Source organism: Micromesistius poutassou (genome assembly GCF_964030765.1).
Source record: "Micromesistius poutassou genome assembly, chromosome: 2".
Taxonomy (NCBI): domain Eukaryota; kingdom Metazoa; phylum Chordata; class Actinopteri; order Gadiformes; family Gadidae; genus Micromesistius; species Micromesistius poutassou.
Window position 1 is genome coordinate 5,688,607 of NC_140272.1, and position 25,485 is coordinate 5,714,091.

At 48.6% G+C, this 25,485-nt stretch overlaps 2 protein-coding genes across 2 annotated transcripts; both read left to right on the forward strand.

Moving 5' to 3' along the window:
• Positions 1-801: 801 nt before the first annotated feature.
• Positions 802-12,482, forward strand: ptpdc1a (protein tyrosine phosphatase domain containing 1a). Its single transcript, XM_084464270.1, has 10 exons — positions 802-896; positions 3,165-3,260; positions 5,914-6,085; positions 7,071-7,151; positions 7,469-7,587; positions 9,182-9,319; positions 9,675-10,858; positions 11,313-11,501; positions 11,704-11,814; positions 12,355-12,482. Exons 2-10 carry the CDS (start codon positions 3,173-3,175, stop codon positions 12,466-12,468), a joined length of 2,196 nt encoding a protein of 731 aa, XP_084320396.1. The 5' UTR covers positions 802-896; positions 3,165-3,172; the 3' UTR covers positions 12,469-12,482.
• A 4,308-nt stretch (positions 12,483-16,790) lies between these two features.
• wnt7aa (wingless-type MMTV integration site family, member 7Aa) lies at positions 16,791-25,038 on the forward strand (the record flags this gene model as incomplete). Its single annotated transcript, XM_084463878.1, has 4 exons — positions 16,791-16,903; positions 17,274-17,500; positions 19,240-19,514; positions 24,559-25,038. Exons 1-4 carry the CDS (start codon positions 16,833-16,835, stop codon positions 25,036-25,038), a joined length of 1,053 nt encoding a protein of 350 aa, XP_084320004.1. The 5' UTR covers positions 16,791-16,832.
• Positions 25,039-25,485: the final 447 nt, after the last annotated feature.

Sequence of the window (25,485 nt, forward strand, 5' to 3'; positions counted from 1 at the left end):
GAGTGGTAATAGGCCTACGACACATTGAGAACATACAGAGAAGGCCTGCTACCCATTTAATGTTCATAAGTTCACAAATGCATTAACCAAATGCCTCCTTCTGCAACTTCAAATGCCATTGATAAATTTTGCTTTCGAAATTTGATAAATGAAGTTAAATCTACAAGCATTTATATATTATATTTGTTTGCATGTTATGTTTTCTCGATCAAAATAATTCCCTAAATGCATATAAATCAATTATTTTGTTGAAACATAATTGGTCATACAAGCAAGCAACTAATAACTAATGTGTAGCCTAATTAAACTGGGAACTCATGTAAACTAAAATAAAAGGAGAACCCATGATTTGAACATAACGCAGGCTACAGGTCCAGGCGACCTGCATCATTATCCTACATCCTCAAGCAGCATTAGAACCAACAACCATAAACTCCACCACTCAAAGACCTACATCTTAATTAAGAGCAATTAATCAATATATCCAAAATGCCATACATTTAAATCATCCCATTTCAGCTAATGGAAACCATCAGACGGGTTTGTGTTCAGGTTTCAAACAGTGTGTGTAAGTGGGTGATGACCACCAGTGTTGCCAGATTGGGCCAGCTTTCCCGCCCAACCTGGCAACTATGGTGATGACCACTGGGCGGCCACTGGGAGGGGTGGTCACGTGACCGCAGCATCACAACACAACATGTCAGGCTGCTAATGTAGCTCGTTAGCTAGCTAGGCTAGCTGACCGAACGATGCGGATTACGACGAGTACAGCTCTCTATTGTGCCATACGTTCGTTTAATTCTGTAAACATGTGTAACGCCAACATATCGGATGAGTATTTGATATCTCTGTTGAAAACCCGAAGGATAGAAGCTGGTTTGCAGTAATCGGATAAGGTAGGTTAGGCTGTTTACCTAGCGCTAGCTTGCTAACCCGTAAGCATGCAGCATGCAGCATCAGCACCACTCACACTGGTCGGTGTGTTTGCAGTCGCTTCTCCTTTCTGAGCGGACATGCATGTGTGCTTGGAGATAAAATGAGAAATGCATCCCTCCTATGATTAAAGCTAATGCTGGACATTAGTTACAATGCAGCATGTGTGGGTCTGATGGGATAAATCAGGGACATTGTACAAACCAGTGTCTGTGCATGGTGTCTGATGGGACAATTCTGACTTAAACCTGACATAAAAAGTTAAGCATAGCCTGGTGTTCTCACCCAAAACACTAAAATATGCTACATTTCAGTGACCATTGTGATTTAATCACAAAACTACTTGTATGTCGAAAGATAACACAAAACCTAACGGTACATGATTATGATTCATGTCTCCCAGCGCACATGTCAAATTAATGAATGGGTGGTGATGTTGGAGAATGTACTATTGATTGCTTTCATCTGTAGTTGATTGTGTGTATTTCCCTATAAAATAAGGAGATTTTTAGTCTCATCCAGACCTTGGCTCCTCCAGCAGAGGGCGCTCTTCAACAGACTACCCACGCCACAGTATCTGTCCATCGCTTTATAACTATAAATCGTGTTTAGTTTTTTTTTGTTTTACAGTAAAAATATAGATCTACATATGGGGGTATCAGGAGGTCTGTCATTCTTGAAACATTTCTATTTTCATCTGGCTGTCCCAAGTTTCCCGAAAAGGGAGGAAGGAAGTTTTATTCGTAGTTCAAAATTGACACTTGAATGTACATTTAAACAAAGCGTGTTCTAAATGTTAATAGAGCCTCATGACCAGTCAGTTTGTGAGATCTGGGATCAGCAATGACGAAGGAGAAAACGTCTGCTGTCGCTGAGGAATGCTCCTGTGTCAGCGAGCTCGGTGGAAACGGCTGTCCCTTCCCACACTCCTCCTGCTGTCTGCCGTGCTGGCAGCCACCGCCGCCACCAGCATTCATAGCACCTCTCCCACCTAGCGCCACTAGAGTCTCACAAACCTAACATATAAACCCAACATACGGTCAAGGTGAAGCAAGTGTTGTGTGGATGAGCTTTTTAGTATCAATGGATGAGTTTGAAGATTCATGATTACCCTCTGTGTAGATACATTAGACCTTCTTAACAGCCTGATGATATCTAAAGCATGTTGGCTGATTCGTAGGCTGAAATGTTATTGGCTTTAATCCCTGATGTCCTCAGCCTAACCAGTAGGCCTCCCTAGAGAAGAGATACCTGGCCTCTACGCCTTAATGACATGTGTCTGAATTCACTTTGGATGAAAGCATCTTCTTGGATGCATTCATCCGAATCCAAGGACTAAACAGTAGTAATAGAAGTTGGTTAATAATGTAAAGTATCCATGTGTAATTATAGTACGTACTTATAAACCAAATTACCAGTCCATTGTGGACCCATAGCCACTGGTGTGTGAAGTGATCATTTATTAGCCCCGGTAACACAGACGGTCTGGGAGCATTGTGTTACGGTACACAGATAAGTCCTGTGTAAAATCACATGTTCAAATCAAGGAGGCAGCCTCCTCTGTCCGCCTGTCAGGCCGCTGTGGGTACAGTGTCAGCCTACCATCAATTATTAACCCCGGTGGCATCGTGCCATCACCACCAACTCCCCACTCCTGCCACGGGGAGGATCGCGTTGCAACTGCACAGATTAGCGACGTGCAGATGTCAAGTTAACGGCCAGCGGTGTAGCCTACGACAACACACAATGCATCCCATCTTCTTTAATGGCCCCCTCTCCTCAGAAGAGTTCTAATTGTCTGCTGTGGTGTGGTGAGCTCCGAGTCCCTGACTGCGGCTTGTAACTTGGCACCCCGGGGTCTGGCTCCTCTCTCGCCCTACTTTCTGCTGTTCTGCTCCCCAGACCACGCCCCCCTCCCTTGATCCTAGAGGTGCGACAGTCGGCCTGACACATGATCTTGTGACACGCCAGCTCAGGTTGCACCACCCACACCACCACCCACACCACCCACCACCTCCTCCCTCAGGTCCACACTCTTGACGCCGCTGTTGTCGTGGTGCAGACCTGGGTCACGCGTCCCCTCTGAGTGGCTGCACCTGCCTCCTTAGCGGAAACCTTTTACCTGTGTGCCTTTCTGTTGTATGTTCCTATGCCCCCTCCCACCCCCTCCTCCTCCTCCACCACCACACCTCCACCCCCCTCCCTGACTCATGTTTATCTCCACCTCGCAGTCCCTGCCATGGCAGCCGCTGTCGGAGTGCTGAGCGACCTGCCCTACTCGGCCAGTGGAGCCTGCTGCGGAGATATCAACCCAGACATGGACACAGGTAAGGGGGGAATGGCCGGTCGCTGGTGGAAGCCTTGTGGAGGAGCTGTAGCTCTGTAGCTCGCTCAGTGGTTGGTGTCTGATGGTTCCCACTGATTGTGTGTTTGTGTGGCTGGAGTTTGTCATGGGTATTGAACCAACAGAAGGAAACCAATGAGATTGGGTTAATGTTATGTTGTGTGAGTTGTTTTTAATTGAATGCAGTTTTATCGTTTGTTACGTGTGGGATGTTGGGACTAATGCATAGATTGGTCTGTATTTTCTGGACTAAAAGGGTGTGCACCAGAGGTGTTGATGATATCGACCTCTGAAATTACATTTTTATTTTATTTTGTTTAATGCATTATTTATTAGGGCTACCTACCAGGCATCATTGATGATCCATTTACTAAACTGGGAGGGAAATGGCTTGTTATAAATTCAGTTGAAATGTTAAACATTGTCGTGGGAGTGGATATGCTGACTGACATGGCTCATTTCCTATATCAGTCTGCTTTGATAATATTGGTCTGTGGTTCTTTAAATAGCAACTGCCAAAAGCAAATAATATTTGAATAAACGTTACATATCTTGCTCACAATCTGAGCTGCAATATAGCCAATCAAAAAAAATATTTTCTATTTTTTTTCTAAAAGTATTTTCTTGAAATCTTATATAATATCCACATTAGATACACAACCAGAAAGGAATGATATCATATCATGATGTTAAAACCTCACTTTGTCTTCTGTTGTATTATATCCTACCTTGTGTTAAAACAGGGCCAGATGAGGCCAGGTACTTTAAGCATAAACAATCTAGCGGTATCAGTTAGCCTCTTCTCTCGCTCCTAATGCTGAGCTTCTTCCCTTCTGAAGGGCCGCGGGGGTTTGTGGTCGACCCCGGATTCACGGTCCCATTGGCTGTATCCATCCATCCATATTTCATCACTGATGTATTTATCAATGTCTTTGTCTGTTCATTTGTCAACACGGTGCACATTTATCAGGAGTGGCTGCTTCGTGACAGTTTTATCAAAAGCACACACCGACTGAAACCGCCAATACGTTGGCCCGTTGGAGTAATCTCATTGCGGGCTTTTGTAATGCAATATCCAGAGCAAGCGTTTCCAATTGGGAATCCTTGAGCTATATTTATTTGGCTGTAACATGAGAGTGCTCTCTGGGTTATATAAACCACTCAGACATTGTTGATGTAATGGAATAGCAGCGAGAGCAAACTCTGATTGAATAGTCTTGTCTGTGTGGAGGATGTGCAGTGGGCACTCCAACTACCCCCACATCTGGCCTTTAGGCCTGTTTTTCTCATTTTCTCATAACAACCCCCAACAATCAATGATGTAGGTGTGTGTGTGTGAGTGTGTGCACGCACACAAGGTGTCGGTTGTTTTTTACAACGTGCACAACCTCCCCAGACACCCCACCCTCCCCTATCCCACCCCCCCCACCCCCGTCCGCCGCCCCGGTGATGGCTTCATAGGTGGTTGTCATGACAACGCCTCAACTGTCGTGGGCGGGAAGCGCCGGATCCGATTGGCCCCCCCCCACTGCCCCGATCGGTCCAGCCCGCCCGTCCTCTCCTCCTCGTCTGTAGCACACGGCACCGCTCTCGCTCGCTCGCTCTGTCTTCTCACTCTCTCACACACAGCGGTCCCACACAGACACGTACCCCCAGACACGTACTCTCACGCAGTCGTTCTCTCACACACACACACACACACCCGTACTCTCAGACTCTCTCGCACTCTTGCTTACCCGCTCGTGCTCTCTCGCTCGCCCCGGGCGACCTTGCGGGATGTACTGTAGCACGCGGCGCTCGCTGGCAGGGGGGGAGGGCGCGGCGGATGGCGTGCGGCGACGCCCCGACCGCAGACACTCGGCGTCGGAGGTCCTGCTGAAGGTCCTGCTGCGCCGGGGCGGGAGCCGGACCTCGCGGCGGAGGTGCAGCGGCAGCTCCACCCTCCAGCTGCTCCCCTGCTCCACCCAGAGGGTGATGGTGGCCGTCAGCCTGGAGCAGGTCCAGCCCCTGCTGCTGCCCCCCCGACCGCCACCGGCAGCACCACCATCAGCAGGGCCGACCGAGCGCCCCCACGCCCGGAGATGTAATGACCGCTGCTCTCGCTGCTGCTGCCATGAGCCGCACCTCATCGCTGCGTTTGCTTCCAGGCTTGCACGTTGCTCTGTGAAACGACTTGATGTCTGGTATTGTCTTTCTAAGCATTGTCCTTTTTATGTCCTTCTTATGTTGTGAGGGCTAGGGGTCCGTCGTAACGCACTCTGAACGGCCTTTGTGTTTAAACTAAAGGCTGCTGTAAATACATTTACGTGCCCAGCCTTTGCATATCGATGTATTTCCACACAAAAAGTGTTCGCTGTTCGCTGACACGTTTTTAGTGTTGGTGGTTCCATTGCTACTTCAGTTTGGATTGTGTGCTTTGATCGTTGTTGTGAGGATTGTGAATATCTACTGTATGGATGACCACGTCTTCTAGTGTTGCATGACTAAATGTAAACGGTTCAAGGTGGACTGTATATTTTATATTATCATATACAATTATGATAGCATTGCTGTGCACCCGGTGTAGAAACCCTTGTTACGGTATCACTGTGTCATGTGTCACGTTGTGGTCTGTCTCCACCCCCCTCCCCCTGCAGCCAACACGAGGGTCCCCACGGCCAAGTACACCAAGATGGGGGAGACCCTGCGGCACGTCATCCCCGGACACATGCAGTGCTCCATGGCGTGCGGGGGCAAGGCCTGCAAGTACGAGAACCCCTCGCGCTGGAGCGACGAGGAGCAAGCCGTCAAGGGCCTCTACTCATCCTGGTGGGTCTCGGCCCACGAGCAATTATTACCGTGGAGGGAATCGTCTCGGTTACGTCAGAGTCTGTCCGGGTTCTTGTTGTTGTTATGGATTCGTTCTGCGTTTTCGTTCTTTGTTTTGAATTTGGTTGATTTGCAGCTTTGCTCGCGTTTAGTTTCATGGCGTTTAATTCGGGGACATTATGTTATTTAGCAGAGGCGTAAGTTATCCAGAGCAACTTGGGCAGCTTAATTAGTAATGAGTTAGTGTTGGAGTGAGAGTGCGCGGCTTTATTCCACTCTCTGCTTGTTGAATCCAAGTATCTTGTTTCTCACCTCTCTGATCTCTTGTACTTCTCTATTTCTCTCTTTCTCTCTCTTTCTCTCTCTCTCTTTTTCTCTCTCTGTCTCGTATATCTCTCTAGCTCCAGCCTCTCATCCCTCCCTGTTTTGAGTCTCTCTCTGTAGCACTCTCAGCTTGCATCTCTCTTGCATGACATGAAGGAAGTCATAAATTTGCAATTCTAAAGGGCAAAACGTCCTACTTGTGTCTTCCTACAGATACAGCAGGGATGTTTCTCTCTCTCTCTCTCTCTCTCTCTCTCTCTCTCTCTCTCTCTCTCTCTCTCTCTCTCTCTCTCTCTCATATCTCTCCCTCTATTATCACTTTATCTCAGCTCTCTTGGTTCAGTGTTTGTATGCACAAAGGCAGCCATGGTTCACGTAGGAAAAAAATCATTAACTTGATCAATATCCCTGCTCCCTCCCTTTCGCCTTTTCCCCATTGATGATTCCTCTGTTGTCAGAAGGGATGGTCTCCATAGTTCACCTTCACTCTTTCATAAGTAACAGATAATTAATCAGGCGATTCCTTTGCATACCTCATTCTTACAACCAAGGTTGTAAGGATGGATTGATTGATTGATTGATTCACTTTATTAACACCCAGAGAAGGAAACTTCAATAGCCGCCAAACTCAACAATCAACCTGTACTCCCTTCTCTTACAGGATCACAGACAACTTGCTCGCTATGGCAAGGCCTTCGACTGAAATCATCGAAAAATATAACCTAATAGAACAATTCCAAAGGTACGGTATAGCCTCTTCTACTGCACGCTTCAAAAGTTTTCACTTTAATTTGTATAGATGATCTTAAGAACATTTTTTATAGAAACTCCCATCAAATATATTGATTACATTTATTTTATGAACCACATGAACTATGTGTATGTCTATATGCTCAATCACAATGTTGTGTTGTAAGCGCTACATGCTAGCATACAAAAGCTTCATGCTGTCAGCATACAAGCACTACACTAACATGTGAGCTTACCATGGTAGCGGGCGAGCGCCGCGGTTAGCTTGTGATCGCTAACAGGCTGACGTGGCGTTGTCTTGGTGACCAGGTGTGGACTGAAGACGGTGATTAACCTGCAGCGCCCAGGGGAGCACGCCAGCTGTGGGAACAGCCTGGCGCCCCAGAGCGGCTTCACCTACCGCCCAGAGGCCTTCATGGAGGCTGGCAGTGAGTCCCCCTTCTTCCTCCCCCTTCCTCCTCCCCCTTCTTCCTCCCTCTTCCCTCCTGCGGTCTGTAGATGCTGGGCTCTGTGTTTAGGTGAATTTCAATAGCGTGATCTGAAGAGCCATAAAATAGGTTTTTAAGCCCGCCATCTTGGTATTTCTTGAGTAAAGAATATAGAATAACAAAGCAAAGTGGTGATGTTATTGTAATGGTGAAAACTACGAAGATGGCGACTGGGAGTGTGGGTGATGTGATGTGGTTTTTGGTTTACGTACTGGGATCGGGTGGTCTTTGTGTCGGCTAGACAGGGTGTTTGTGGTGTGTAGTCTGGTTTTTGTGGTTGTGGTTTGGTCGAGCTCAGCAGGGCATTAACACTACGAGAGTTAAGCGTTTGATTCCCACTGGGGCCAGAAATGTTAAGAACAGCCCCTTGCGGTAATGTAATGAGGCTTTAGATTAAAGCAGCTCCCAAATGTAGTATTATAAGTTATCTATAGGGTGTTATAGCTATGGTAAATTATCTACAGACTGGGGGCTACAGACTGTGATTCAGGTCTTAATATGAGATGTCTGCTGTCTGTATGGTTATTGTGTATATCAAAAAAAGTCTGACTTTCTATTTCCTTGCCTTGCGTAATCATCATAAATGAAGTCATTTTCCCACAGTGAATCATTTTCACCATTCTACTCTTTAAAGCCGATCCCTTCACAAGAGGCGGCTCATGATGACAGACGCACGTCTCTGTCCTCCGCCCTGCTTTTCAGTTTCCTTCCCCTCGCTACTGTTGAATGTCAGGGGATTAAAGCCCTGATTCAGACTTGCTGCTAATGAGCTCCCCCGAGACTTCCACTCGAGTCCTCGATGAGTGGGCGGCACAGTGAGGAGTGTTTACCTACTGCTTGACATTCAACAACAAGCCTCCAGCGTATGAGCCGGCCTGGTCGGGGATCCAGCCCACCCTCTCCTCAGCTTCTCCCCCCCCACCCCCCCCCCCCCCCGGGACTTGGGGAATTGTTGCTAGGAATTGTGTTTGTCTATTTGTCGATCTAGCTTCTGTGCATGTTGGCGTGACTTGGCTTGTTGGTGTTAATTGTTTACGCCGTCTAGTTCCCTTGTGCTGTCATCTGCTCGGTTCACGTGATTTCCTTTCTATAGCACGCGCTGCGTGTACATTTTAAAATGCTTTTTGCCTTTCTGCCAGTGACACAGACAGTCCCCAGAGCTATAGATTTAGGTCTGTTTTGACAGGTCCTGCTGACATCACGGCACATATTTTATTTGACCCGATTTTTTCTTGTCACTTTCTCCGCTGTCACGTAAACTATGTTCTTTAAGATTCGGCAACGGGAACTTAAAGCTCTCCCAGTTGGCAAGGAGACTCCTCACTTGGCACGCGTCCTAAACCATTAATTAACTTACTAAGCCGTCCTATGGCTTTGGTCTGTGTCGTCTCAGTAACATTTACAGCTTTTTGGAAAAAGTATAGATTTGATGGATTCTGCAACAAGTTATCAACCCTGGATAACACCAAAAGGTATGACTGTGGTGTCTGTGATCTCTGATGCCTTAATATCATTTTCCTCTGGTTCTTCTCAGTCTACTTCTATAACTTTGGATGGAAGGACTACGGTGTGGCGTCTCTGACCACCATCTTGGACATGGTGAAGGTCATGTCCTTCGCTATACAGGAGGGCAAGATGGCCGTCCACTGTCACGCAGGTCTGGGCAGAACAGGTGGGTGGAAACAGCAGTGATAACTGTTCAAGACACTGCACTGCACAACACTGCATTATGCACTTAAAGCCTGTGCTAAATTAATAAATGGTAGTTAATAATCTATAGAATACATTTTCAATTGTAGATATTATGTTTAATTGTTAACCATAGTGAAACTATTAGTCATTATTTATTTTGGGCTTTTAGACCTAGTCAGGTTTTTTAGTGTGTAAAGTGGTCATTTATTACAGTTTTTTACTATTTTAGTATTATTATTCATCATCATCCAATCATTGCCTCTGCTGAATGACTACATGAGTCACCACACCAGTTCATCCCATAATAACCCTCTCCCCCGCGGCGGGCCCCCCAGGTGTGCTGCTGGCCTGCTACCTGGTGTTCACGGCCCGCATGAGTGCGGACCAGGCCATCCTGTTCATCCGCGCCAAGCGGCCCAACTCCATCCAGACTCGCGGCCAGCTGCTCTGCGTGCGCGAGTTCGCCGCCTTCCTGGTGCCGCTGCGCAGCGTGTTCGCCTGCGCCGCGCCCGCCGGCCACCACGCCGTCACGCTGTCCCAGTACCTCACCCGCCAGCGCCACTTGCTGCATGGCTATGAGGCGCGCCAGATGAAGAACGTGCCCAAGATCGTGCGGCTGGCGTGCCGGCGGCTGCTGGACATCGCCGCCGCCCGCCAGGCCACGCCCGTGCCGCCGCCCCGCACGCGCCCAGACCTGGTGGCCGAGGTGGAGAAGACGGTGTCCCAGCAGGCCTTGCAGCAGCTGGGGCAGGAGATGAGGGGGAAGGGCATCCCCATGGCTCCGCCCCCGTCGCCGTGCCTTCTCCCCGGCCTCCCGCCCGCCTTGCTGCCTCTCCCGGGGCCCCCTGACCGGCCCCTGACCAGCACCACCGTCCTGGGGCCCACCTGGAACGTCCCCGCCGTCCCCCTGCTCCCGGGCAACCGGAGACTCAGCTACAGCGACTCCGCCCTCTACCAGCCCGAGCCCTGCCCCCACCTCGCGGGCCCCCTCCTGCCCATCGACGGCCTCATCAAGCCCTTCCTGTCTCACACCACCCTTACGGCGGTGTTCGACCCGCACCCCGCCGTGCTCCGCTGCCTCCACCCTCGGGACCCAGACACCACCAGCAGCAGCGGCCCTCCAAGCTCCGCCTCCTCGCCCGCCCCCCCTCCCCTCTCCGCCGCACAGGAAGTAGAGCCCCCACGGCCCAGGGCGTCCCTGCCACCCACACAGCCGGGCAGGGGGGGTCCGAGTCCACGGGCCTCAGAGGAGGGAAGAAGAGCGCAGGGTAGCACCTCACCGCCGCACACCTCCGCAGCAGAGAGGGGGCTGCAGGCGGGCGGTGTGGCCCCAGGAGGAGGCTCGTCTGTGGGGAGAGGTTCTGGGCGAGGAGATGCCGTCCCGGAGGTTCCCAGCCAGCCCCTCCTGGTCAGGCTGCAGTCAGACATGCCCATGGACGCCCGGCGCCTCCTGGTGGCCAGAGCGCTGGCCATGGACCTGAGGGACCGAGATCTGACCAGCAAGGTGTCCGTGTGGCAGGTAGGGCCCCGTACATCGCCAAGAACGATGGCTTGTTGTTCACAATACAATAACGATGACAACCAAACAAATGATTCATAAATCCTTTCTGCATAAGCTTTGAACGTGCACAATGCACTTATGTTTATTTAAAGGTCCCATATTATACCACCAGGTGTGATTGTGAGTGTGATTAGCCGTTACAAGCCGTTTTGAAAATCGGCCTCTTCTGACATCACAAGTGGGCGTGTCTACCTAGATGTGTGATGGATAGATGAGCAACGTTTGCTACAGTCAACTGGGTAGGCTGGTGGACTGATCTATCCAGCACACATCTCGGTGGACATGCCCACTTAAAAACACAGGAAAAGGCAGATTTTCAAAACGGTTAATCACACTCACGCCTGGTGGTATAATATGATAAATCTCAAGACTCCTGTTCATCCTCTCGTCTTCCCCCTGCGCTGCTGCCCAGGCGGACCTGAACGGGAAGGAGGGGGCGTGGGAGCGGCTGTGCGCGGAGCAGGACCCCGCGGTGCTGTCAGGGCTGATGTGGTCCTGGCTGGAGCAGCTGAAGGAGCCTGTCATCAGCGGGCCCGACGTGGCCCTACTGCTGGGGGATGCCAGCTACAACCCCCAGAGGGCGCTGGACTCCCTGGAGAAGGTAGTGTGTGTGTGTGTAGGTTTGTGTGTGTGTCTGTGTGTATCTAAGTCTGCGTGGAATGTTTGTGTGCCTGGGAGTCTGCGCTTGTGTATGTGTGTGTCTACGTCTGTGTTTGTGCGTGTGTCTCCGTGTGTGTGTGTGTGTGTGTGTGTGTCTGCCTGTGTGTGTGTGCGTCTAACAGCTCACTGCCTGGGCGTTCCAGGACCACCGGCTCACACTGCTGTGTATCCTGGAGTGTGCGGCCTGTCTCCTGCCCAGCCCCACGGACGTGGAGGAGGCCTTCCTCAACCGGACCATACGAGGCTTCACCAAGGTAGGGCTCCTGGTACACATTCCCATGGTCACATGACACATGACTCTATCTAAATCACTCCCCAGGGCCAGAGTCGATCAGGGGCAGGATGGTCTGGTGGTGAGGAGGAGGGTTCGACTCCCAGCCGAAAGGTTCTGGGTTTGATTCCCAATATCTGAAGTCTACCTGTGAGCATCCTGTGACAAAATTCCCACATCCTTACCTGCTCATTAATTACATGTATCAACTACAACCTCTTCAAAAGCCCCTTTGGATCAGAGCAGCAGCTAAATGACTTAAAGTTGACATATTATACCACCAGGTGAGACTGTAGCAAACGTTGCTACAGTCCACTGGGTAGGCTGGTAGACTGATCTATCCAGCACACATCTAGGTGGACACGCCCACTTGTGATGTCAGAACAGGTCGATTTTCAAAACGGCTTGTAATGGCTAATTACACTCACACCTGGTGGTATAATATGTCACCTTTAATAGTAATAAACTAGGATTAACTGTAACAAGTTCTCATTTTGTCTATTCTCTATGGGTTCTTTGTAAGATGGATGGTGAGTTGGAGAGCAACCAGGCGTTGTACAAGACTTTAAAGGCCATCCTGCGGCCAGTTCTGAACGAGATGAGGCAGAAAGTGACGGAGAGCCGAGACTTCTCCTGACCGTCGGAAGAGAAACACGATTAACACACTTTTCCTTTTCTACCATTTGGGCATTATTACAAGACAAAAAACAGCTGCTTGCTGCCGACGCTGCAGAATTCCACCTGACCTTATTTATTGATTGTTTTTTAATATGTTTTCTTCTAATATTTGTCCGCCATTGTTTCCTGTTTGGCAGGGTAGACGTGAGTTTTGTTTGACTTGTTTATTTTCTACTAAACACTGCCATCGTGTGTTCGAATGTGCCACTACACTTGCTTTTCTCGTGTCCTGTACAAGTGTCCTGTTCTGTTCAATAGAGGGTGGAGGAAATGGATCACTTCTGATGTTATCATGTTACTACTGGTTGAAATGCACTGAAGGGACGATTTCAATGAAGGAAATGTACAAGTTTATTTAAATGTGCTTTCTGCCCAAATATCAATAGGGTATTTGAGAAGGAAACGTAGTTGAATGTTGAACCACAATATCATTTTTTTTTACACTGTGCAAATACCTCATTGTGTGTTAATTGTCTTTGGATGATTTATATTGAGAACTCGTTATCATAGGTGACAAAATGCAAGTTTGCATTGTTTTAAGATGGATTATGGATTGTACGTGGGGCCACATGCAAAAGATTTAATTCTTGTCATTGTGTGGAAAGTTGAAGATGGTCACCTTTTGTTACCTAGTCCAAGCAATTCAGTGGCACCACAATAATCACACACACACACACACACACACTTTCTGACTGCGTTGGTGCATTGCATAGTAAGTGTGTACCTGCCTCCCAGTTTAGCTTTTTTGCAAAATGCCTCTGTTTGAGTGACACCTGTCATACCTTCAACTGTACTGTGCTGCTTTAGATACCGTAGGCCTCCCGTGGGCGTGTTTCATCTGTGGAGGACACCCTGTAGACCACACCTGACCTCGCCCCTCCTCTGGACACGATGAAATGTAGACTAGCGGATACCTTAACCGTACGACCACCGACAAGCATAACTGCCCCACGTGGCAGGAATGTGCGACTTTGTATGAAATTCACTGTTTTACTGCATTCTAACGTGGTTACTAATGGCTGAAATAAACAAGGCTAACTGTTTGTTGTGGTTTTTGAATGTTTTTGTTTAGACTGGTTTTCAAATGTAACTGCAAGATAATCTTGCAGATTTAGTTTTAAAATTAAACAATAATACATATTTAGAAAAAAATGTGTTTTACAGTTTAATCGGCTCATAATAGAGGTTTCTGGAATAAAATGTCCATGTATGTAAAATATGGTTTATTGAATTCATCTCCAGATCCTCCTCCTTCAGTAGGTGGCGGTAAATCCCATCTTAAGTTGTTTGGTGACCAACGTGAAAACCAGAAGAAGACGCCCCCACCAACACAGTTAAAAAAAATAAGAAATTAGGAAGGCAGGCTGGGAATACATGGACGGACAGGTGGGTTCACCCTTATCACGCCAGGCTCTGGGAGAATAAAACACGTCGTTGTAGATTCCCCCGAATAATCGTGCAGAGTACAATATGTGCAGGTCTTACTGCGTGGCAACATTTTTTGACTGGTGTTAGCATGCTACTGTTAGCGCGCTAGGACAACCACGTTGGAATGTCGGATCATTTTTAGCTCAAACTGTTAGCATGCTAGGACAACCACGCTGGAATGTGGCTACCTTTAGCTCAAACTGTTAGCATGCTGCAAGGGACATCCATGGGAAAACCACGTTGGAATGTGGCTACCCTTTAGCTCAAACTCTTAGCATGCTAAGACAACCACGCTGGAATATGGATCCCTGTTTCAGCTAAAACAATATGCAGTCTCAACATTAACCTGTTATTAAATCTGACTCTAATACTAGATTTAAATATACATACGAATAATAAAAAAACGTGCAGGCAGATGTGGGTGCAGCATTGTCAGCCTAGCAGACAATCACACACATGGACATTTATTTAAAATAAAGCCTCAATATTCAGATCAGAAGAGATCAAACGCGCTCTTTTTACACCCGCTCCGAGTGAGTCTGCCCCCTGAGGAACCGCTCCTTCTCTTCCTACTAGTCAGATCTCGGGGCTGAACTTGGGGGTAAGACTCGTGTGACGGCCGCTCTGTTCAGCCTCTGGGATGAGGTAGTTGGTTGTATAGTTTTAGGGTCACACCCACACTGGGAGATGACTATTCAACCTACTGTCTTTCCCAAAGTCCCAGTGACACTTCGCCCTCCGGCCCAGCTGCCGCTGCTGCCCTCCTGCCCGGCCCCCGCCGCCGCTACCCGGCCGCCGCTGCCGGCCTCCTGCCCGGCCCGGCTGCTGCTACCCGCCGGCCGCTGGTGCCCTCTGGCTCGGCCGCTGGTGCATTTTGGCCCGGCCGCTACTACCCGCAGGTCGCTGGTTCCCTCCGTCCACCAGCCCAGACGTCTTGAGTCGCTCATGCAGTGTGAGGTAGTAGATTGTATAGTTTAAGGGTAGTGATTTTACCCGTTTCAGAAGATAACTACACAGTCTACTGCCTTCCCTGAGGAGTGATATTGCTTCAGGTCCACCAATGGATCGTTTTGTGAATGATTGGATTAACGTTGGGTTGACGTCATACTTGTGATGTGGTGGTGATCAATGTGTTGGAGAATGGTTGTCTTACCCGTGATTTCCTATGTGAGGAGAAGGGTGTCCTTCCAACGTTGACCTCATTGGTAGATCATCTGTGGTTGTTTCACCTCATTGTGGACGTCAGTTAAACATTAAAGTGTTCGCTTTGCATGATGATAACGTATTGTATGAAACTGTTTTGGTGTTTTATGTTTACAATTTCTTTAATAAAGTAAAATATTGAACTAAAATGGTATGTTATTTCCTGAGCACATCCAAGAGCACTATTCTACAATACACAGAACACACTTCTGACTCCAGTAGGCCCATTACTATAATATTCAAAAATGTCTTACTATGGTACTACTGTATAGCTCAAAGTACATACTACTCATTTTTTTTAACTACAGTACACAACGTATTTCTTACTGTAGTGCTACAACGTAACGTAAGTATCTAACTAATTTCTTAGAATAATAAGAACAACTTTCTCACTATACTAAGACTACATTTCTAACCTATGTTAGGCTAATGATTTTACTTTTGTGCTAAAGTACAATGTCTAGACTCGAGGCTAAACTAATTCCCTTCACATTTTTGGATGTGATTTAAAAGCCATGGTCGTCTAGTGTTTATAATAACTGACACGACAAACACATTTTACGTAGAAATTTGTTTATAGTGTGATAGTAAACAAACCGGCAGTACTCCCCATGATTAAACACGCTGGGCTGCAGATGCTGTTCTTACATGTTATGTGCAGGCCGGGAGCGGTAATACCTCGCTCGGCCACCAGAGGGGGTCATGGTCGCGTCTTGGCAGCGGCGACAAAACTCACCTGCTCAGGCTGCTCACTTTCAACCCCACCAGGAACGGCCCGTTCATATCTTCTGAAAAAAACCCTTTGAAATCTCATTCATAATCAAACAGGCCTGTTATGTGCCACTTTAGTTATCCCCAGCGGTGCATTATCACAGGTTAAGCGAGACCTAAGTCAGGGTAGATCTTCGTCAATGATATAATGATGGGTTGATTGCAGGTGTCATATGGGCTTAACTTGCATGTCTTATACGGGCTTATTTGCTCCGTCATTAACTTCTGAATCCAGATCCTGTGTGACGCGCTCGTTTCGGGTGTGTGTGACGGATCCGGGTGGGCGGGGCTTGAGATGACATCAAATCAATAAATTGGTCCGCAGACGCCGAGAATCATTGATTCCGGTCAGCGACAACACGGACCTAAACCCACTGGAGGATGAAATAGATTCAGAACATTCAGAAAAAGATAACGTCGACGATCACATTAGGTGTTGAATTATTATATTCCCCCCCAAAATACCAGACGCATTTAGTGCGTAAAGTTCCAAAGGGCACAGCCGTTTATACATTCAGTTTATCGGTGTTTTTCCCAGACGTTTGTGATATTACACTTCAGCATTGTTCCAGAGGTTCACCAGATCGGTGTACAGAGCGCTCTACCTGAGGGGAATGTTACCGGTGTGTAGGGGACTCCGTTTGGAACACGCCCTGCTGCTGTGAAAGGTGGAGATAGAGAGACCCCGGACCATCACCAGCACACATTTCACCTGGGAACAAGCGATCCGATGCAGCGGGAGACTGGAACCCCGAACATACCCACCGATGAGATCAGGAAGAGTTTTACCCGCACACTTTGGCTCGTCCCGGGGACGTGTGTCTCTCTCTGCCTGCGTCTCGGAGCACCTGGATCTGCGGGGAGTGCGTTGCATTGAGGAGCTCACTGAGTACCGAGTAGGACCACCGCAGGCTGGGCACCATGAGCAGGAAGACGCGTCGATGGATTTTCCATTTTTTCATGTGCCTTGGGATTGTCTATTTGAAAATTGGGTGAGTCGGTCGCATGCATTTAAACGTAAGGAAACATACATTAGATGAGCTCAAGGCCTATTCGGTCTGTCTGTTTTTATTCAAACATGTCTCACATGCAGACTCACTCACAGAAAAGAAGCAGAGGGAATTTGAATAAAAATGCTGCGAATTATTGCTGCTGCGGTTTAATTATTACAAATTGATCTAGACTAGACTAGTTTAAACGTATTGATATTGAGTTGATTTGTATATGCATCAAGTGTTGATTGTTATATTAATCAATTGTGTGTCCATTATGTGACATGTGGAAGGCCAGCCAAGACAAAACAATGTATGCTGGAGCTCTGCATGCATGTGCCAAATATATTGTGTTCTGTTGTTGCACCAGGGGTCTGTCGTCCGTGGTGGCACTGGGAGCGAGCATCATATGTAACAAGATCCCGGGTCTGGCCCCTCGTCAAAGGACTATCTGCCAGAGCCGGCCCGACGCTATCATCGTGATCGGAGAAGGAGCGCAGATGGGCATTAACGAGTGCCAGTTTCAGTTCAAACACGGACGGTGGAATTGCTCGGCCCTTGGCGAAAGAACGGTGTTTGGAAAAGAACTGAAAGTGGGTATGTTACAGTTTTCTCCAAATCTCAGCCAATAGCCTTGTAGACTGCACCTGCGAACTTGCTCCGGGACAGTTAAAATAAAAGGTTTTGCATAATAGGGATATAGATTTTTATTTTTTTACTTTAATGATCATTCATTTATTTGAACATTTGAACATCTAAGGAATTGAAAATCGCTCTCTTTCTCGCCTGATTAATTCCCGAATGTTTATCTATTTCTATCACTGGGATAATGACTTACAGCTTGTAGAGAATTGTTGGCCTCTGATATCTGCTGATTCATAGTGATTTGATATAAATATTTGAGGAGGCCTTTCTAGATATTGATGTATGATTGTAAAAGTGAATAGTCAGCACATCTGATAAGGTTTTTTCAGTTTCAGTTTTTTGGAAACTGAAAATGCACGGAATAAGGTTTAAGGGAAAGTTGCTCAAAAGTTACCACAGTTACCCCAATTGTTTCTACATTCTACATTTGCTGCTATTTCAGTGTATTCAAGTGTGGTTGAACAGTATGTCATATATGTTTATGAACCATAGCTATATAGCAGTTGTTAAACATAGAGTCATCCAGTAATTTGTTAGTTATAGTTATAACATAACATTTATAACATAACACATTATCATGTGTTTTGCATGCCTATTATCATATGTGTTGCATGTACATAATCATATTGTTGTTTCATGCACATTATCATGTATCATGTTTCATGTGTTGGGGTGTGTGTGTGTGTGTGTGTGTGTGTGTGTGTGTGTGTGTGTGTGTGTCTGAGTCTGAGTAAACATCCAAGTTTGTGTGTATGTGTGTGCATGTGTCCGTGCATCACTGCATTGTAGAAGTGCTACTTCACCTCAAACAATCCCCCCCTTCACATAATGTGAAACAATGCAGGCAAGCCCCAGTGGCCACTAGGCGAGTAGTACCTCTAAAGTATTGAGTATTTCTTAATATTCCCCATCTGCTGTGGAGGGGAGCATGTGGGATTAGTGTGTGCTTGACCTCCAGAGCACCGGTGATTTATAGTGTGGTGCTGGAGCTGGAGGTGGGAGGACTTGCATGCTTTCCCCCTACGTCCACCTCCGCAAGGTGGAACCCAGCTTGGGCCCGGGCCATCCCAACGCACTAACCCTCCTCTAGAAACACCCCCTCTCTCGGTAATAGTGCTGCTCTCTGACCTTGTGCCTGTTTATGGGATGCTCACCTTGCGAAGACAATTCAACATCGGCCAATTTAATTGACAGTTTAATTTCTTCCTTTTCGAATTATCCCCAAAGAACGATTCTGTATTATTTTGAAGGTTTTATCCTTTTTATCGTAGAGTGAGTAAGACAGGGAGTTATGGGAGATAGAGGGGAAGACATGCAGCAAAGGACCACGGGCAGGAATCAAACCCCGGTCGCCATGGTAAGGACTGGGCCTTAAAGGTACGCGCTCTGCCCGGTGAACCACCGGGGCGCCCCAACCCGCGATTACATGACTTTAACGATGCGTTCAGGTGCACTGCGCCCGGTCCTCCCGCGGCCCTCGCGGCCTCCCTCTTCCGTAACGTGGAAGAGAGCGGGAGAGAGCGTGTGTGATTAATGAATCAAAAGTTGGCTCGGCGAGAGCATTTCAGGATGGGGCTGGCTGGGAGAAGATATGCCAAGTATGCAAAGGAGGGCAGATGGAGCCAGGGGTTAAAAAGACTCCTTCAGTAATCCATCTAATTTACCGTTTTGTGTTTTCCACTTCCCACCAGGGAGCAAAGAAGCGGCGTTCACCTACGCCATCATCGCGGCGGGCGTGGCCCACGCCATCACGGCGGCGTGCACCCAGGGCTCGCTGAGCGGCTGTGGCTGCGACCAGGACAAGCAGGGCTTCCACAGCCAGCAGCAGGAGGGCTGGAAGTGGGGCGGCTGCTCGGCGGACGTGCGCTACGGCCTGGGCTTCTCCAAGGTGTTCGTGGACGCGCGGGAGATCAAGCAGAACGCCCGTACCCTCATGAACCTGCACAACAACGACGTGGGCCGCAAGGTACGTCCGCCCCCCGTCCCGTCCACGCACGCGCGCGTGTGTGCGCGAGACGGCCGGGTGTCGGAGATCCCCGCCACCTCATCAGTCTGCGCCGTTATCAGGCTTTATCGCCCCGCGGGATTGGTCGTCACTGGCTCCTCCCCTGGGGATTACCGAGCCTGGATGAGGAGATGCCTGAAGCATCTCAGCTATGAGCCAGGAAGAGCGAAGCTACCGGCCGTTACTATGACTGCTACCGCTAGTGGTGTCAGGGCTGATAGTGTTACTAGGAGTACTTCTGATGGTCTGAACTTTGTTCTGAAATTTATTTCAGAACTGTGTATGTGTGTGTGTGTGTGTGTGTGTGTGTGTGTGTGTGGCGGGCTGTGTGGGTTTTTGTGCATGTACGCATGCGTGTATGTGTGTGTGTGTGTGTGTGTGTGTGTGTGTAAGTCTGTGCTATGTTATCCAGGTGTCTCCCTGCTTCATGTTGGCCACTGATCAGAATAAGGGAGTAAACATGGATCGATTGAGAATCGGGTCCATGCACCATCCACACACATTGATTTACTGTTCAATTAATCCCTCACATTCAATCACATTATGGATGGAAATGAACTACAAAGGTAATTTCACTTTGTCTTGAAGAGTTTTGACAGATATATATTTGGATGCGGTTGTTGAAATTCTGTTTATATTTATGAGAGCTACAATCCTGTTCTCAAGTGTAATAGACATCAGAGAAGAAGGGGAGAGAGAGAGAGAGAGAGAGATTCAATAAGAGGTCAAAAAAAAAGGTGTGTCCCAGGGTAGTGAGCCATGCAGATATTTTGGGAATGTTACAATAAGGAAATCATTCTGTGTGCCTTTCCAGAATTTAGTCACAATTTCACCTGTTGGCATCGTTTCTGTGAACCTACTCGAGGAGTTAACTGGTAATTTAATGACGACTTGGAAGTAATTCAGACGCATCAAAACATGGCATGGACCCAGCAATGATGGATCCAGGTGGATCCAGTAGATTTATGGCCCAGGCACATCGTGTTCAGCCAAGCACTGGAGATATTCACTGACTGGTTCAGTACCAGTGGACACAGTACTGCTCTGATGTGGAGTCATTTGGTTACTTTACAGATCGTAACAATTTCTTCACATGGAGGAATGCTTTGAATGTTTGATTGAGTACTTTATTATTCAAACCAAACCCATGGACAGCACAAAAACACACTGCCGGTGTTCTGTGAATTTCTGCTACCCATCAGATTTTGCTACCTAGTGGTTCTGCGCATGCGCATGACAACGCTTATTGAATATTGGTGTAAAATACACATACTGTACCCCTGAAATCTCCAATAAAGACGTTATAATACAGTATCAAAATGTGCTCCCCATATTCTTACAGTGTACATGGAGTGAGTAGTGGTAACACATAAGGTAGCACTTTTTGATAGGGTAGCATGATTTGATAGACTCTGATACTGTATTATAACGTCTTTATTGAAGAGTTAAGGGGTACAGTATGTATATTTTACACCAATACTACACCGCGGGTCAATAGTGTCGTCATGCGCATGCGCAGAACCACTAGGTAGCAAAATCTGACAAGGGAGCAGAAATTGGCAGAACACCGGGTTAGTAGTAATACACAGAATAATATACAGTATGCATGCTGACGACCCCATGCAATAACATATTGTTACTGGTGAGTTGGAGACCCAGAACTTACTATGGTCTCGTCCAATAGGAACATGCCTCATATTGACGCCCTCATTAAAACATCTCCAGGTAGACGTTTTTTCAACAGTGTGTGGATTAATGTGTGTGTGTGTGTGTTTGCAAGTGTGTGTGTGTCTCTCTCTCTCTCTATGTGTGTGTGTGTGTGTATGTGTGTTTGCGAGTATGTGTGTGTGTGTGTGTATCCAGGGACTAAGTCAGGAATTCATGTACACTCTCTAAACACACGAGAGCACAGATCCTCCTGTAATTACAGGTAGGCCTTGTTTTCCTGTTTGATCGCCAGCGTGTGTTCATATCCCCGGGATTCGACAGGGAGGGAGGGGGGAGGAGGAGAGGGAGGAGGAGGGGGAGGAGGAGGAGGAGGAGAGAGAGGAGGAGGAGAGGGTGGGGGGAGTAGAGGGTGGGGGGAGGAGGAGGAGGGGGAGAGGGAGGAGGTGGAGAAGAGGGAGGAAGAGGAGGGTGGAGAGAGGGAGGAGGAGGAGGATAGGGTGGAGGAGGAGGAGGAGAACAGAGAGGGTGGAGGAGGAGAGGGTGGAGGAGGAGGAGAACAGGGAGGGAGGAGGAGGATAACAGGGAGGGTGGAGGAGGAGGAGGAGAACAGGGAGGGAGGAGGAGGAGGAGGAGAACAGGGAGGGAGGAGGAGGAGGAGAACAGGGAGGGAGGAGGAGGAGGAGGAGAACAGGGAGGGAGGAGGAGGAGGAGGAGAACAGGGAGGGTGGAGGAGGAGGAGGAGAACAGGGAGGGTGGAGGAGGAGGAGAACAGGGAGGGGGGAGGAGGAGGAGGAGGAGGAGAACAGGGAGGGTGGAGGAGGAGAACAGAGGGTGGAGGAGGAGGAGGACAGAGAGGGAGGAGGAGGAGGAGGAGAACAGGGAGGGTGGAGGAGGAGAACAGAGGGTGGAGGAGGAGGAGGACAGAGAGGGAGGAGGAGAAAGTGGAGGGTGGAGGAGGAGAACAGAGAGGGTGGAGGAGGATAGAAAAAGAGGGAGGAGGAGGACAGAGCAGATCCGGGAGGGTAAAGTGAGGAGAACAGGGATGCCAAACGTGGCCCTCCTAGGTTCACAGGCTCTCAGTTGTGTCTAACAATGGTGGTGGAGGAGGAGGTGGAGGAGGAGGTGGAGGAGGTGGGTACCGCACTCCACTGAGCCCAGTGTATTACGGGGCTGCCAGGTCGCAGGGGCATGACTGCGCTAAGCCGTTTGCCTCCAGAGGGAATCTGACAATTACACAGAGACTCCAGCATGTCTGGGGGCCGTCGGAGGAGGAATCATTAAAACACTGAGGGGGAAAAAACAGAAGCAGGGATCGAGTGAGGCGGTTTTAATGTCATTATGCAGCCTCTATCGCCCAACTCGCTCGCTCTCTCTCTCTCTGTCTCTCTCTCTCTCTTTCTCTTTCTCTTAGCCTCTCTCTCTCTCTCTCGCTCTCTCTCTCACTTTCTCTTTCTCTCTCTCTTGGCCTCTCTCTCTCTCTCGCTCTCTCTCTCGCTTTCTCTCTCACTTGAAGAGGAAAAGGGGTTTGTGGATGTTATTCAGCCCCGAACAGGTGTGTGTGTGTGTGTGTGTGTGTGTGTGTGTGTGTGTGTGTGTATGCGTTAGAGAGAGGGAATGTGTGTGCATGAGAGAAAGACTGAATGTGGCAACGGTGTGTGTGTGTGAGTGTGAATGTGATGGTGTGTGTGTGTGTAATGGTGTGTGTGTGTGTGCATGTGTGTGTTTGTGAGTATGGTGGTGTGTGTGTGTCTCTCTGTGTGTGTGTGTGTGTGTGTGTGTGTGTGTGTGTGTGTGTGTGTGTGTGTGTGTGTGTGTGTGTGTGAGTATGACGATGATGTGTGTGTGTGTGTGTGTGTGTGTGTGTGTGTGTGTGTGGAGGAGGGAGGGGGGGGGATTCTGCCAACCACACCACACAGCTCCTGGCTGACTGTGAATAGGCCCTCAGCACGGCTCGTCTCCGTTGGCAGGGCAATGAGGAGGAAGTAAATTGCTTTCTTTGAAGGAAGGGTTACTGCACAAGTTAATCTGGCCCCCGCGTGCCAGGGTGGGCTTGAGTGGCACGGAAACCCTCTTCCTATTGGTCCGAATCTGTGGTGTTTCCCCCTTGGGTTTTCCTGTGTTTATTAAGATTGAAGCAGCATTCTCTATGTTGGTACCCCTACATTTACATTAATGGCATACGGTTTTATCCAAAGCGACTGACAATAAGTATATTTTTCAGAAGAAAGAGAAATATTATATCGCTGTCTGTACAGTAAGGATGTTCATAGAACCAAGTGCCAAGCACTAACAATCACTGGGTTAACCCATTCCCTGTATACAACAAAGATAGCTAGGATAAGATGCTCGCAATGCTAAGTACTATTTTTACGTGTAAGGATGTACAACATACAACAAATGTGTGCATTAAATGCCAGGATGTACAACATACCATAAGTACTCATCTAAATGCTCATGTAAATGTTTGCTTAACGACTAAATATGAACTTGTAGATATGAGACTGAGTAATGCGACCTTGAGTTTACACACTGTTTGCGGATGTTTTACCTTGGAGGGCTGACGCCCATGTCTGGAGTTGATTTGGATGATCAAGTCCTCTCCAGCCACGTTCAAATATTAGAAAAAAATTTGTTCCAATGAGTCACGACCACACACCCTGTCTTAGTCTGTGTTACGAACAATGCTGGAACAGACTGCAGCTTCTCCCCCAATGTGTGTGGCCAAAAGCCTTTTGTTTGATTATGAATTGTCATTTTATGATATTGAGTGTAGGACTGAATGACAGTGTTTCCTAATGTGGCGTCTTGCTTGTGTCGTAGTGTAAGCGTAAGGGCCTACCAGACACTGTGACACATGTTTTGCAACTCAAACTGGAACGGAGATTCACTTTGTATTGGACACGATATCGCTCGGGACCATGGATTATTGATCCCCCAATCCCCCCAGACCACCAGTAGGCATCCTTGAGCAAGATGCACTACTGACCCCAACCTGATATTAACGACATGACTTCACCGTTAGTCTCTTGGGATAAAGACTCTACTGAATGACCTCATATATAGTCCCATGAGTCACAGTCCCTACTGCTTCCAGGTATTAGAGTAGGGCATGAGCATTAGTATGAGGGTAAAGATCTGTGGAGGTGCGTATTGACCAGCCAAGTTACTCTCAAGCCGATGTGCTACCATGTATGACCCCGGCCTCTCTCTCACTCCCAGGTGCTGGAGAAGAGCATGCACCTTAGAGTATAGAGAAGGGCATGCACCTTAGAGTATAGAGAAGGGCATGCACCTTAGAGTATAGAAACACTGAACATCCCTGCGTCTCTGTCCACAGGTGCTGGAGAAGGGCATGCGCCTGGAGTGCAAGTGCCACGGCGTCTCGGGCTCCTGCACCACCAAGACCTGCTGGACCACGCTGCCCAAGTTCCGGCAGCTGGGCTTCCTGCTGAAGGACAAGTACGGCACGGCGGCGCACGTGGAGCCGGTGCGCGCCAGCCGCAACAAGCGGCCCACCTTCCTGAAGATCAAGAAGCCGCACTCCTTCCGCAAGCCCACGGACGGCGAGCTGGTGTACATCGAGCGCTCGCCCAACTACTGCGAGGCGGACCCGCACACGGGCAGCGCCGGCACGCAGGGCCGCCTGTGCAACAAGACGGCGCTGCAGTCGGACAGCTGCGACCTGCTGTGCTGCGGCCGTGGCTACAACACGCACCAGTACTCACGCGTCTGGCAGTGCAACTGCAAGTTCCTGTGGTGCTGCTACGTCAAGTGCAACACGTGCAGCGAGAGGACGCAGATGTACACGTGCAAGTGAGCGGAAACCGAGGTATGGATTGTGGACGCCGTGGTCTTCACGAGGCCGTGGAGGTTGGGGTGGAGGTTGGGGTGGTGGTGATGGTGTGGAAAAGAGGTTTTGCTGTGGTGGCACATACGGCGGGGGAAAAGGGACGCCCGGTTGGTCTCCTGCCCCCCCCCCCCGCCTGCAGACCTGACCTGGACAAGAAGATGGAAGGACAAGGTGGAGGTGTTGGTCCTCAGTATCATAGCACCGCACCACGGGATGATCTAGATGTAGGCTGCCTGTTCCCAGGAGAGCAGGTTGCCCTCACAGAGGGAGATCAACCAGACACTGTCGGACTGTACCACCACACCGGATTGACCACCAACCACGGACGATACGCCCTGGATGTGTGGAGCGAGTTTGTATATTCTGGTTCTTCCTCCGGGAGACAACACTGTTGTGTTGGGTTAAAGTGCCTCA

Coding starts and splice junctions, on each gene's coding strand:
- ptpdc1a (XM_084464270.1), top strand. CDS start 3,173: ATGGCAGCCGCTGTCGGAGTGCTGAGCGACCTGCCCTACTCGGCCAGT. Junction 3,261..5,913: donor CAACCCAGACATGGACACAG/GTAAGGGGGGAA, acceptor CTCCCCCTGCAG/CCAACACGAGGGTCCCCACG. Junction 11,815..12,354: donor CCATACGAGGCTTCACCAAG/GTAGGGCTCCTG, acceptor GTTCTTTGTAAG/ATGGATGGTGAGTTGGAGAG.